The sequence below is a fragment of the Sycon ciliatum genome, chromosome 1 (assembly GCF_964019385.1).
Source record: "Sycon ciliatum chromosome 1, ocSycCili1.1, whole genome shotgun sequence".
NCBI lineage: Eukaryota > Metazoa > Porifera > Calcarea > Leucosolenida > Sycettidae > Sycon > Sycon ciliatum.
Genome location: NC_088643.1, coordinates 50,664,544 through 50,678,966, shown reverse-complemented (window position 1 = coordinate 50,678,966; position 14,423 = coordinate 50,664,544). Strand labels below are relative to the sequence as shown.

The 14,423-nt window shown below is 44.2% G+C and overlaps 1 protein-coding gene across 2 annotated transcripts; it reads right to left on the bottom strand.

The window, feature by feature from the left end:
- Positions 1 to 937: 937 nt before the first annotated feature.
- LOC135830914 (ras GTPase-activating protein-binding protein 2-like) lies at positions 938 to 13,585 on the bottom strand. Of its 2 annotated transcripts, XM_065343136.1 has the most exons (12): positions 13,381 to 13,585; positions 12,828 to 12,927; positions 12,575 to 12,647; positions 11,145 to 11,246; positions 9,391 to 9,541; positions 8,215 to 8,323; positions 5,899 to 6,016; positions 5,609 to 5,764; positions 4,714 to 4,969; positions 3,468 to 3,505; positions 1,908 to 2,196; positions 938 to 1,531 (listed from the first exon to the last, which is right to left on the bottom strand). In XM_065343136.1, exons 2-11 carry the CDS (start codon positions 12,905 to 12,907, stop codon positions 1,930 to 1,932), a joined length of 1,350 nt encoding a protein of 449 aa, XP_065199208.1. In that variant the 5' UTR covers positions 12,908 to 12,927; positions 13,381 to 13,585; the 3' UTR covers positions 938 to 1,531; positions 1,908 to 1,929. The 2 variants fall into 2 exon arrangements, with proteins under 2 accessions (XP_065199208.1, XP_065199207.1); XM_065343135.1 differs by having other exon boundaries at positions 938 to 2,196; positions 13,381 to 13,584.
- Positions 13,586 to 14,423: the final 838 nt, after the last annotated feature.

The following is a 14,423-nucleotide window of genomic DNA, read 5'->3' as shown; positions in this document are numbered from 1 at the left end:
GAACTGTTTTTATTGGATAGGATATGATTATGTTGAATAAAAGAGGTTTGTGTCAATGGGAGAGTTTTTATGAGTTGATTCTAAGGCCACCCTTTGTTAATTCATTGTTTAACGTCCTTTTTTTCGCGAAAAAGTACGCGGGAGGGCGGAAAAAAAACAAAAGCCCATTCCAAAAACTGGAAACCCCAATCAAACATTTTGACCAGTAAATCATGTGATAGATACAATATTTCTGGGTCTAACGGCACTTGCAGGCATAGAACAACACTCTTTGATGGTACATTGGAGCACATGCCTGATGAATCCAACAAAACAGGTACATAGCATGGAGTTAGCATGTCATGAATTCATTACATCTGGATTTTTACTAGGACACACACCGTACGATATTTAAAAGCCAACAAAAAAAGAAAAAGAACACAAGACAAAGGCATGCCCGGGAGGCAAAAATTATAAGTTTAGGGTCATGATCGGCACACTGTGAAACTACACAATCATGTATTTACAACTTCGCATATTATTGGTACTACTACTTTCTTGTTTTTTTTTTCGGTCGGAGGCAAAAAGGTACGCGGGCGCGGACGTTAAACAACGAAAAAAGAAAGGGTGGCCTAAACTGCAATAAAAGGTGTAGATGTAGTTTTATGATCTCCACTAAAAGATAGCACGGTGCTATCTTTTAGTGGAGATCATAAAACTACATCTACACCATCACGGAAAGACTTTGAACTACTGAAGAAGCAAAGAATTCCAGCTTCAATCGGCAAACGTGTCGTAGGATGCGGGCGCATTCTGTACTACTTTGTAATAGATTTGGTACTTAATCGTATGCGCACCGGACCGGGAGCTGGCTCACCGCCGACGCTTCCCGGCGCCGATTTGGCTTATGTGATCCAACTCTTACATGGAGCGGAGCCTCTGCAGTGCAATCACGAAGCAAGGCACACAAACATCCACTTTGCACCAGAAGAACACCGTTGGGAATACAAGAGAAGCATGCGAAAAGAAGCAAGACGTGTGCCATCTCAAGCCCTTCAGGCCTTCACCATGCCAACACGCGTAGAGCCTACATGCAATGGTGCTGCATCACACCAGCATTTGTGTGAGAGAAAAAACGGGGCGGTTCAAATAGCAGGTACTACTGCAAAGGGGCACAATCAGCCAATACAAACGAATAATGAAACACTTTCTTTGCTTGCATTTTAACTCCGTAGAAAACAGGAGATAAAGAAAGATGGAAGGATTCTATGAGTACACATGTAAGATGTGGACCCAAACTAAGGGTGGCCGATCTGAAGGAAACTGTCCACATCAACAAAAAAAAAGAAGGAAAGAAGAAGAGTAAAGAAAGAGAAAAAGCAACATCGTTGTAGTTGGGTATGTGGAAAGATTCGAGCGGCCGGTTAAACATAACAAAACTCTGAAAAACGGTGAACACTTCTTTGTGCCTGCTGTAGAAAATGTTTTTTTTATTTTTTCTGTTCTTCTGATGGCATATCATGATTGGCTCACATGGCAGATTCAATAAGACCTGACACAGCGACAACAGCACAAGAGGAGAAGAGAAAACGAAAGGGGTATATTACAAAACAGGTACAGGGTAGACTTGCCCATCAGGTCGCGTCCACATGGAGCCAGTTGGGGACAAAGGAAAACGGGTCTGAAATAGTACAAAGCACAATCGTGATCACAAGTGGAAGGGATTGAAGGCCTGCATCTACTGGTTTTACATTACATTTGCATTAGCACAGCGAAGAAAGAAAAGACTATGGACAAATTGTTGCTTGCAAAAGGCCCCTTTGTTGTGTTTCGTATCCCGGGCAAGGTAGCCTAAATGCAAGACCAGCGACTCCAAGCACAACACAAACAGCACTTATTGAAGTGTTATGGAAGCTGACAGGACTCACTAGTAAACAGCCAAAAGAGCTCTTAACGGCGGTTGACAGCAGAGGAGTCGCGGCCCGATCGGTTGGCAGTAGCACCGCCACGCGAGAAGCTGTTGTTACTTCCAGTACCAACACGACCTCCACGACCACCTGTGTTTTGGCGATTGTTCGGAACTCGGCCACCGCTAGCCTTCTCTTTCTTCTCCTCCACATTCAATCGATGGCCACGCAGCTGGAAACCAGACTCTTTCGCATGAGCTAGGATGCTATCCACGATTTGTGAAGACTCGAAAGCAACGAAGCAAAATTGCTGTAGGAAAGAGGGAAATCGAACAAGCAACGAAGCAAAATTGCTGTAGGAAAGAGGGAAATCGAACATGACATCATAAGGAAAAGGTAGAGAGGAAAGACTTGGCCTTGCAAAATCCAAAGGAACTTATACAAAAAGATGGGCAGGAATTTCGCGGATATAGTGCATTTAATAAACGTACAGACACCCACACTGCACTGTCTATAAATGCCTGATTTTGACGAGTGACTTTCAGCCAGAAATGGATTTTCCAGATGAAATACATAGAAATCTAGCTTCTCGGAGAAATTTCCCCTGGAAGTCAAGAAACTGCAATAATTTAGGAACAGAATTCGGAGATCTTTTTGCACATGTGAAGCGCCAAAGGGACCACGAACTTGAGTGACATGAATGTAGTACACACTGTGCGTATGCAAAGGGGAATGGTGTACACTCATAATCAACACATGGCTTTTAGCAGAAGTTCGCATACGCTGACCCCACAGTGCGGGAATCTCCAAATTTCAACCACCTCTGAAGTTCAGAGAAATTGGAAAGCTTTGGGAGAGTTTCCTAAAATTCAGCGAGGATATAAGAACACTTCTCGAACTTTTTTCCCGAGAGGATTTAACCCTTTAGTGACCGATTAAAATAATTATAAACAAGCCCACGCAATCGCCAAATCTGTACCTATATTGGACGTAACTTTAGTTGCACTGGACGAATTCCACGATCTTGGGCATCCTGGACAGGCCGTGATGAGAGGAGCGCATCGAGCCTACACTCGACTCCATGGGATGGACTGGCCCAGCGCTGCGAGCCAGGGAAGGCCCACCAGAGCTGGGCTCATACTCGAGATCTATCTCTATCCACCATCTTACTGCTGTTGCTCGTATCAAACTCAAAATTTATCGTACAGACTCCCGGGAACCACCTTTTGAAGTTGAATCGGTGTAGCCTTGTCAACAGGTAACGTAAGCAGAGAAAATCCCGTCCGTTGACCCACGCATCGTGATCTGAGCGAGTGCTATAACTCAAGAACCGCTCATCCTATCTCTTTGAAAATTGCTCGACGCGACAGCTGAGAGTTTTCTCTTTGACCTACATACTTCGATCTCTCAAAAGACCGAGATTCAACCGAGTTACGATTATTTCAAAATGCCTATCCCATCGAACATCGGTGTTCGATCAATGTATGGGCCGGCCAATAAAGGGTTAAGAACGCACCCTTACTATACACAAGGTTGACAAAAAGAAAAGAAAGAAGACAGAAATTTCACTGCATCGCATACCTTCTGAGTCATTCTGATGTCGATAGCAGTGCCGAATTCTGAACACAGAGCATAAACACAAAATAACAATGATTGCGGCACTATTGGAGCAAAAACCATCACCATCAGCCCTTCCACGTTGACATTGGCGTCAGCCCACCCTTCGCTTAGGCTACACCCAATGTTAGATATGATACCAGAAGATCAAGGGAGAAAAGAGAAAAAATGAAGATCAAGGGCAAATAATAATATATACCGTAAGTCTTGTATAAAAGCCGCGGCTTCTATGACCTTCTTGGTGAAATTGTGCAGGCTTCTATACAAGACAGGTATTTCTATGTATGTCAACATTAAACCAGGCTTATGTGTGATTTGATGGGCCCAAAAGTGCGGCTTCTATTCAAGTGCGGCTTTCATACAAGACTTTACGGTATGTGAACAAACACTTGATCATATGCATACTATTCAAAGACATCAACAATGCACTGCGCTGGTGCAACAATCCAATGGTCTTGCCAGTATCGTCATTGACATGCATGTACATCCGCCAACGTCCTCCACAGATGAGATTTCAGCTCGTGATTGTCTTGGTTGCGCTCACCTTCCCCTCCTATGTTATCATAAAAATTAGAACCGTCCACAGCCTGTTGGAGTGCGCATCTGAGATGTGCTAGAGCTGATAGCCAGTTAGTTGCAGAACGTCAGTACCATTCGGCAGTGACGTGCAATGTCATCGAATGAGCTGATTGTTCAGTAACTGGTGGTGTTAGTGGACACTACTGCATAACTTGTAGTTCCTTGGTCCTGTCTTTTCTATAAATTTATCCTTGGCTCTCCTTCTGAGAGACTTGTAGTGAAAAATGCCCTGATTCCAACTGTGAAAGTCCACGTCTAAGCAGGGTGAAGACTAAGTGAGTCACTGTATACCACATTTTGCCAAGTATTTTCTTCCAGGCTCAATGAAGTTCCGTAGAAAAGGAAGCGAGCTTGGAGTCGTTTTTGAGAAGGCTAGTTGATCAACACAGAAACAATTTTTTTAAAGTTTTTTAGATAGCCCGTATGATTTGTTTATGCGGGCAATATGCGACCTGTTCATATTATTATTATTATGCACTAGCATAGGATCGAAATTAGACCAAAAGTAGTGACTTTAAAATACGTAATACAGTAGTACAGAACAGAACAATAAGGACAATCAAGGCTTGTTTGCTGCTACTTCAAGCTTCATGCTCTCGCAATCATCAGGCAACAATACAGTAGTACATACCTCTGAAGGCACCCTTGATCTCATCTTCGGTCATGCTAGAGTTCAAACCACCAACAAAGACTTGTTGACTGTCCGGAACTGCTGCATTGGACCGTGCTGCCGCGCCATTACGTGCGGTAGGGACAGAGCTGGACTGGTTGCTGGACTGGTTGTTTGCACTGCCATTGGTGCGACGCTGAGGACGCTGGTTGGTCTGCTGCTGCTGCGGCTGTTGTTGCTGCTGCTGAGTGCTGGGAGCTGCGGCAACAGGCTTTATCTGCAAGACAACAGGAAGCAATCCAGGAAGTATGACCATAATATTTTGATGCATAGCATTACCGAGAGCATCCAAACCAGAGTATGAACCCTGGGAGAATGAGGTCACGGCGAAGATTTTAGTCCAGGTCATAGTGTTGCTGGCTGCATTTTACACAGGTTTATATGACCATTTATCAATTCGCTAAGGTAACTTTGGTCGTGCCTCGCTGCAGGTTGTATAAATGGTGAAAATCTCATGGCTTTTCCCCATTTCACATCAGTGAAATGTTGACTGTGCCCCAAGCCTATGGCACCATAATGACCTGAACAAAACTTAGCTGTGGGAGTGGTTTTATGCAGGATAGATGTAGAGCTACACTCTTGATTCCAGCTTTGGAAGCTAGCTTGTAGAATTGCCCTACAAAAAGTAGCACAGAAGAACCTGGCGCCATAGAGAGACATTGACATACTACGAAACTGCTTGGTCAGAGCTAGGGAGAATACACATATATCCAAGTCTGCACGAGCTCGGGAGCCATTGAGGTAGCTTACATCCAATCTGAGAGCTAGTTGCATTGTGCACTTTCAAAGGATTAATGCACGCATGGACTGCCTGAAAGGTGAAGATAAGACAACGTGTACCATGCCAGACGCTCACCTCTACTGGAGCACGGACAATACCAGCTGGCTGCACCTTCTTGCTAGCCGGCTGAGATGCCGACGACGATGATGAGGAACTAGCCACACTAGCCCAAGAGAACGCCTTCGGTTCTTGTTTGACCTCTTGCGAGGGTTCAGGCTCAACGATGGGCTCCTATGCACAACAGCCACATGGAAGGAGAAAGGCGTGAAATCTCAAGGAGTTTTCTACGCACAATGTAAATCCCATGGCACCATCGCTATAAACAAAAAAAAATGATGCAAGCTACAATTACATCGAGCACTCACCGGCTCTGGCTCAGTGTGCACAGGTGGGGGCGTAGGCTCAGGCTGGTGCACAACAGGCTCCTCAACTGGTGCCACTGCTTCCACTGGCTCAGGAGCATCAATAACAGTCACATCACCGCTGTAAACAAGAACAAGAACAAATACCAAAATTTAACAACTACAGTAAAACCTGTAATGGCGACCACTCGGATATGGCGACCACTCGACCATGGCGACCACTTTTCCTTGTCACGGACGCATTCACATTCAAAACACCTCGGATAAGGCGACCACTCGCTCAACGCGACCGGCGACCACCCACCCGCGACCGCTTTTGTACAGTGCTAGTCATGTAAATGTATGCATTGCATGGTGCACCAGGCATGGTAGATCTACACATCAGTGCAGGAAGTGTAGATGTACATGGTGCATGCACGACATTTGACAGGTCTGAGGACCCCAGGCACAGGACTGGTCATGAGTCGTGCTAGAGTAGCATAGGTGTGTGCACTGTGATGCACTGATCAAAATGATGTATCACATGTGGATATGGTCACGTGACCCACTGAACCTGGATAAGAAGACCACCTGGCCACGGCGACCACTTTTTCTCGTCCCTTGAGGGGTCGCCTTAGACAGGTTTCACTGTACTAATAAAGAATTTGAAACAAGGAAATTGTGGGCACACGCTATGCGATAGAGTCCACCAACTAAACAATATTTTGAACAGTCAGAAGTGCACAATCTAGCACAAAATTGACAAGGAGTACTGAGACTTGCCACGGCATGAAAGTCAGCTTTAGCACTGCTCGATAGCGCTAACCAACGGCCTTTCAACTTGGAAGGTTCATGGATATTAGTGCTAATTCCAAAGAGGGGAAGGCTCGATGGCGCTCGCCCGAATTGTGTAAACGTTCGGTCACAACTCCCGCTATGATAGCCTGATTTTCATCTTGGCCTCTCCAGAAAGCTTGTGTCAGTGCGAACACTATAAGCCAGGCCCAGCTCTACAGCCTTGCGAAGGCACCATATCGCTGGGAATGCCCTCAATCCCTTTCTCCTCCAGGCATTGCAATTCCTTGCTTGCACATCTCTGAATTTATTCTGTACTGCCACAGCAGGCAGTCAGCAAAGTTTGACTTTTCTATGGTTGATCGAAGTCATCGACAGAATACTGGCAACACGAGTATAGCACAGAGCCAATGGGGATGAACGTGTATCAAACCAATGTTACGTACAAACTACAAACAAGCTTGGTTGACAGTACTCAGCTAACACGCACATGTACATGACAAATTGTACACCTGCAGATGAGGAAACTGTTTGAGAATGATTGCTTGACACGTGTATACATAACACACAACCAAAAGTCCATAATTCAGAGCATGCAGTTCTGACCATGGGCGGCTCACTGCCTTTATCATGTAACTCGCATCCATCTCGTAATTATTCACTAAAATCCACAATCTCTCGTACCAGTATACCAAATCATTTGCGATCTCTAAATGTTCATGAACTTCAGTGTATGATCTAATGAAAGCAACACGTGCATTCGGCCCATAGAATTGCAGAACTTCACACCAGGGGACATGGTTCAAAAGGTTACGCTGGGAAACAGTGAAAACGAGTTGAACCCAATGCAGGGTTCGCATCCATCACACATAGGGCGCAAATAATGGTTACGTGTTCGGTACCCCATTCAAAGACATACCGTGGCCATCGGAAAACACGACAAGTGCAGGTGACTTGGTCTTGTAACTATGTAACTCGCATCCATCTGGTCACTAAAATCCACAATCTCTCGTACCAGTATACCAAATCATTTGCGATCTCTAAATGTTCATGAACTTCAGTGTATGATCTAATGAAAGCAACACGTGCATTCGGCCCATAGAATTGCAGAACTTCACACCAGGGGACATGGTTCAAAAGGTTACGCTGGGAAACAGTGAAAACGAGTTGAACCCAATGCAGGGTTCGCATCCATCACACATAGGGCGCAAATAATGGTTACGTGTTCGGTACCCCATTCAAAGACATACCGTGGCCATCGGAAAACACGACAAGTGCAGGTGACTTGGTCTTGTAACTATGTGTAACTACGAATTTTCAGGCAGCGTGACGTAGGCACTTCGACAGCTTATAGTTCTGTTCTGTTCTAGCCATTTTGAGGTAGGGAAAGTGCTTGCTCTCCCCAAAACGAAGATTCTGTATTGGGCACGGCCAACCGCTAATTTACTACATTCATCGCAGAATGCTAGACACAAACAAGAAATGAACCAGGAACATGTAGATCCCAGAGGATAAACTGTTCAGGACAGTCACTAAACAACATACTTGAGGTGAGCATGACTTTCAGTCGGCTTGCTGAAATAGTCGGCAACTTGACCATTGGTGATGGGTTGCTCAACACTGGCAGCCGGTACAACAGCAGGAACACTGATCACTAGGCATACACAAACACAAGAGTTTATACAAAAGAGCAGGTTGGATTGAGTTGACAATTCACTTTATCCCGTGGTTTTGGTGTAGTTGATCTAAACAGTGTTTCTAGGAAGAAATGTTGAAGGATATAGCACGAATTCAGAATTATATTATTTCCTGGGGGGGGATTCGAGGGGATCATCATGTATTGTAACCACATGGTACAAAATCATTTTGGGAAGGGGCAAACCTGAGAATGGACGGTACGTTATAGCGTAGGGTCTGGTATTCAGTGTTGCCACATCATTATAGCCAAATATCAGGATGAAAAAAATAAAAATGCATCACCCAAGGGCTTTGCCCCCGGACCCCCTTCATAGTAACCCCAATACACAGATACACAGACACACACGGGCGCGGAACTGTTAAGAAAACCTTTCACGGCTTTGCATGAGACTCAGGCTGAGTTTGCCGGTTTACCCCAGGCAGCTGATGATTTGCTTAGCACCTTAGGAGAGAGCTATGGAAACACGCCTGATGAGCAGTAATAGCCAAAAATCTGGAACATGACTTCTAAACCAAGCACCAGGGCAAACTTGGATACTTTCATGGCTGTTGTCGGCAGGAGGTCAATTGTCAGCAGGTCATTACAGGCCTCAAAAAATCGGCAGGCTACTGACATGTCGGCAGGTGTGGCAACACAGGGTATTTCCGCAAATAGTAGGCCGGTCCACTATTTTTTTCAAACTCGTCCTAACCCGGCCTTATAATTGAGGACGGTCTTGTATTCGAGGACGGTCTTTTATTCTTTCAACCCAGTTTGACCCCGGTCTTCTATTTTCGCCACACAGTTTTACCCCTGTTCTTCCATTTTCTTCTACACAGTTTGAGCACGGTCATATATTTTTTCCCACAGTTTGGGCACGGTCTTCTATTTTTAACATAAGTCGTAAGACTCATTTAGTAGGCCCGGTCTTCTAATCGGAGACAGTCTTGTATTTTTTCAATCGGCCCCTGCCCCGGCCTTGTATTCGAGGAAGGTGTTGTATACGAGGAGAGTCTTTTATTTGCGGAAATACGGTAACTTACCTGGCTCACTGGCCTCTGGTGCAACAATATGATCCTGGTAGCGGAACATGTCATTGCTCACAAAGAACTTGTTTTCAGCTGACTCCGCCAGAACAAACGTCTGTACAAACGGCCTCATCGGCTGGCCAGCATTGGACAGCTCTCCAACAACCTGAGATAGGCAAACAACAGCAGATGGACCAGATTAGTGAGGTAACAAATCAAACCTAACTGAAAACACTAATAGCCACATTAAACCGTGCACACAGTGCATGCATCACCACATTATATAACATAGTATATATCCCCGCTACCAGGATGGGTCTCGATTCCAAAAACACCCGTCACAATCCACAGGCAAAGCCACAAACAACTAGGCCATACACGTTAATACACAACCATGAAATGATTCAAAAAGATGTTCTGTAAGTCTCACACAAGTGCAAAGGAGGCAATGATGAGATGACAGTCCTAAGAAAAACCAGGTATCAAAGTGGCAAGGAGCACTGCACCCAATGACTTTATATTTATTTTCTGTTGCAACCAATGTTGAAGAGCTCTGCTCTCAACCCCGTTTCCACCTTGTGTGCTTTTCCACAAAGCACATTGCAAAAAGAAACGAAACTCTGTTCACCTACACTACAAAACAATCTAACGGACTCCTGGAAGTTGTGCTAGCTTTATGGAAGGCGGAATAAAACTGATGCAATCTGTGGGATGGGAATCAAGCACAGAAGCTGAACCCTCTATGGACCAGAAAAAAGTCTGCACAATGAATTCATCCTCAACTCACTTCAAAGTTCACAATTCTCTCGGCCACAACCGTGTTCTCCCTTGGACGATTACAATCTTGGGCTTCTTGGAAACCTTGTCCCAAGAGGAACAAAACACTAACGCCACCACCCAGTAATTTAGTTGCAATGGCAGCATTCTGTCTGAATCATTTCGCTCTCTTTGCTCATAACACCATAAATTTACAAACTGCCACGAGTCTGTGTTTCCACTTTAAAGGGGCGGTAAAGCCTAAATCAAATTTTGACTGCCCTACTAGATGCAAAAAGTCACTAAAAGCGCCGTTTTGTTCTTATAAAAGCACGGACGACCGCGAATGGTCCATACGTTGTAGTCTTTTGGACGCTGAGTCGACTGGTTTTGGCCTGGAAAGGTTGTGATGCAGGGTTCGGCCCTTATTCCCAATCGAACATGGGTGAGTAAGCGGCCGCGTGCTCATGCGTACACAAGTCACCTGGTCACCGTGCCTGCAGGCTACAACACTTACAGTGTTCCTGCCACTCGAGTTGAACCTTGGTGTGAAAGTAGTTGTAGCCTGCATGCACGGTGACCATTGCTATCTGCTACTGCACGCCAGGAAGGCCAGCTGAATACCAAATCTTAAACCGGGAATAGTTCTTGTCTCTCCATTTCACTCGTGCTAGCTCAAAATCATTCACAAATTTTCTAACAGACGTAAAACACTATAGCCAATCAATGGAAAAAAACACTTGCATCAGTTCTAATAACATGCATGAGCTAGGCAAAAAAGCATAGCGTAGGGCCCTGAGCTTTCCTCTCGTTCATTGCTATTTTACAACTATTGCCTCCTCGTCGGTTATTGAGTTACCATCGGTTGAGATATTGCGATCACATGTGATATAAGGTTGGCAGTGTTAGCAGAAGCAACTTGACAAGATGCAATATAACAAAACAACATGTACAATGACACTGATGGATTGCGCCACATAGGAGAAAGAACTTAAAAGAATACTCGGACATACCTGTACAATAAACGACTTCTGCAGACTGTCCTGGGCATCAACTTGTCTGATCCGAGTTCGGCAGTCAGAGAAGTTTAGCTGCTTGATTGTCTCATAGATGGCCTAAGCGGAAGAAACAGAAAGAAAACAACTCAAAAACGAACCCAGCATCTATAAAGACGAACACACCCAGGCTACAGGAGAGTTTTTGACAGTTCACTGAATGGTAGCAACCTCATCCAATGGAAAAGGCAAATTAGGAAAGAGCTTAGAATTCCTCGCGAAAACTACCTTTTCTATGCATCTGTAGAAACTATGAAAAACCCTGTTCATACGATCAGGGAAGCACACTTTCACGCAGAGGCAAGCTTAGAGAATCTTGTTGCAATTATGATTCTACAGAGAATGAGGCTCAAAGGAACCGTGCTACTGGGATACTTTCAACTGATCTCTTCTAAGATAATTCTCGAAAAGTTGATGAGGACATTTCGAACGCGCACGTAAAAAATACTCTTGGCACATGAAAAAAACCACTGGCTGCTACACACTGCTACAATAAATTTAGTGCTTGCACCACACAATTTTCAATAGCAGGAATCAAAGAGGATTCCATGGAAGGAAATGCACGCATTACAATTTATGGATACCTCCCTAGAGACACATAACGACTATTATCTGAGATGTTTCACACTTGAAAAATTGAGAATGAAATTGAATGAAAAATTCAAAAAAATGCGACATGAAGACGACTTCGTCTCTACTTTGACGAGGCAGACTGGAAATGCTATTACGAAATACATGCAATGATGAGGAGGTTCAAACTGTAGGCAGACACACTCTGTAATAGAAATTTGCTCCTTCAACGTAACTCTAAACATCACTTGCATGCACGCATGCTAACAGAGCGCGTATATCGGAACTGTGCTACTGGGATACTTTCAACTGATCTATTCTAAGATATTTCTCGAAAAGTTTATGAGGACATTTCAAACGCGCACGTAAAAATACTCTTGGCACATGAAAAATAACCACTGGCTGCTACACACTGCTACAATAAATTTAGTGCTTGTACCACACAATTTTCAATGGCAGGAATCAAAGAGGATTCCATGGAAGGAAATGCACGCATTACAATTTATGGATACCTCCCTAGAGACACATAACGACCATTATCGGAGATGTTTCACACTTGAAAAATTGAGAATGAAATTGAATGAAAAATTCAAAAAAAAGGCGACATGAAGACGAATTCGTCTCTACTTTGACGAGGCAGACTGGAAATGCTATTACGAAATACAGGCAATGATGAGGAGGTTCAAACTGTAGGCAGACACACTCTGTAATAGAAATTTGCTCCTTCAACGTAACTCTAAACATCACTTGCACGCACGCATGCTAACAGAGCGCGTATATCGACAACGAAAAACAGAATTAAACACCTTGCAACTTACCTGCTGACCCACAGCGGGGTGATCATTTTGATTCTCTCCCGCATGGATGTACGTTGAACTGTCTAAATAAAACCTAACAAAGACGTAGAGACATAAAAAGCAGAGCAAGTGACATATTGGGAAAGAATAGCGCGAAATTTGCACCCAATAAGAAAAATTGAAACACTGACGGGCGGGCGAGAAATGAATTACTTCATCGAGATAGCAAAGAGTTGGTATGCAAAACAATGAATTACCCTATTCGCAAATTTACCTGTGAAGCTGTGCCGGGTCATTATGAAGAAGTTCATAATACTGACGGACAAATTCGTGCCCAATTGACCTGGGATCCATCACTGCATAGCCACTCTGCCCTGCAGCAAGGAACGAGAAGAACGGGGAGCGTGCTGGATCAGTACACATCAAAAGTACTAAGATAGTACCCACTACACGGAAAACTGGCCAGCCTAAAGAGCTAAAGAGCTATGTGCTGTGCCGAACACTGTGCGACTAAACTACAGTAACTTGAATTGTCTTCACTTCTTCATCAGAACTAAAATGATCACCAGCAAATGACGACGAGAATCATTCCACATGAACACTACACACAGAGTGAATATCTCGCGCAAGTAGGATCGCTGTGATGGGTGGCAATTCAGCAAAGAAAAGTGAATGCCAGATACTCCAAATTCCCGCTATCCATAGTTGATATGAACAGAGTCATACTCTAAATAAAAAATTTCCAGAATGAATGTCCATCTCCAAGTGCCGAGTTCTTCATCATAATTTACAACTATTCCAGCTTCCGCGCCGGACAGTGTGCTTACCAGCACTAAATGGTGGTCCACGTCTCTACAAAACTCAGCAGCTGAGCATGACTAACAGCATCCACGAAGGAGACGAAACTTCAATGCAAAAGGCCTACGATACGGCCGTAAGAGAGTGGAGAAGGAAAGAGAACGGGGCAAGAAAAAACAGAGCACCTTTTCCACGTGCCTGCTACTAAAGGCCTCTAACCCTGAGAAACCTATTTGTACAACGGGCGCGCCTAGCGTCTGTCCTTGCGCGCATGCATTTTATACTATGAAAATCGGGTGGCAGGTAGTGGATGACTTCGCTAGCGCTAGCGCTAGCGCTATGCGCTTGGGTACGTGTAATAAGCGCTTTCACGTATTTTGCCGGTTTCGGCAAAAATATCGCGATGCACACACATGCACAGCCATGTATAATTATGTACACGTGTGCACGGCGCTTGCACTGTGCACGTAAATCTACGTCACGTCGTCAGAATGACATGTCGCAGTATAGCTGGTATAGTATAGCCAGCTAGCTACAAGCTGTGGCACGTGGATAAAAACCATGATTTTGTATGAACCCGGGCAAATGTGTGCACAACACGCAAAATTGTGGGCGTGTGGAGAAATGACCTTGCGTTTTTTATGAAAATGTGTACGGGAAGTAGGTAGTACTCGTACAATACCCGTTTTGAGGAGCAGATTATCGGGTTTCTAGTGTACTACCGGCGCGGCGTAAGTAATTAGTTAGTACGTACTTAATCTTTACGTCACTTTACTTAGCAGCTAGCAGACACATGAGTGACATGACTCCGTCATGAGTAGACCCAGGTGCTCGAAGTCCGTACACGTTTACAGTGTTTTTTTTTTTTTTTTTTTTTTTTTTTTTTTTTTTTTTTTTTTTTTTTTTACTATGTTCACATTCCCAGCTCGAAAATAATAAAGAAAGACAATTACTGTATATCACCTTATTTTCGGTGTTGTAAAATTTCGGTAAAAGCCAACCCCTAGGCCGGCCCTGACCTTTCGGTGTAAGGATAAATTCGGTATGCATGGCACCAAAAAAAAACAAAAAA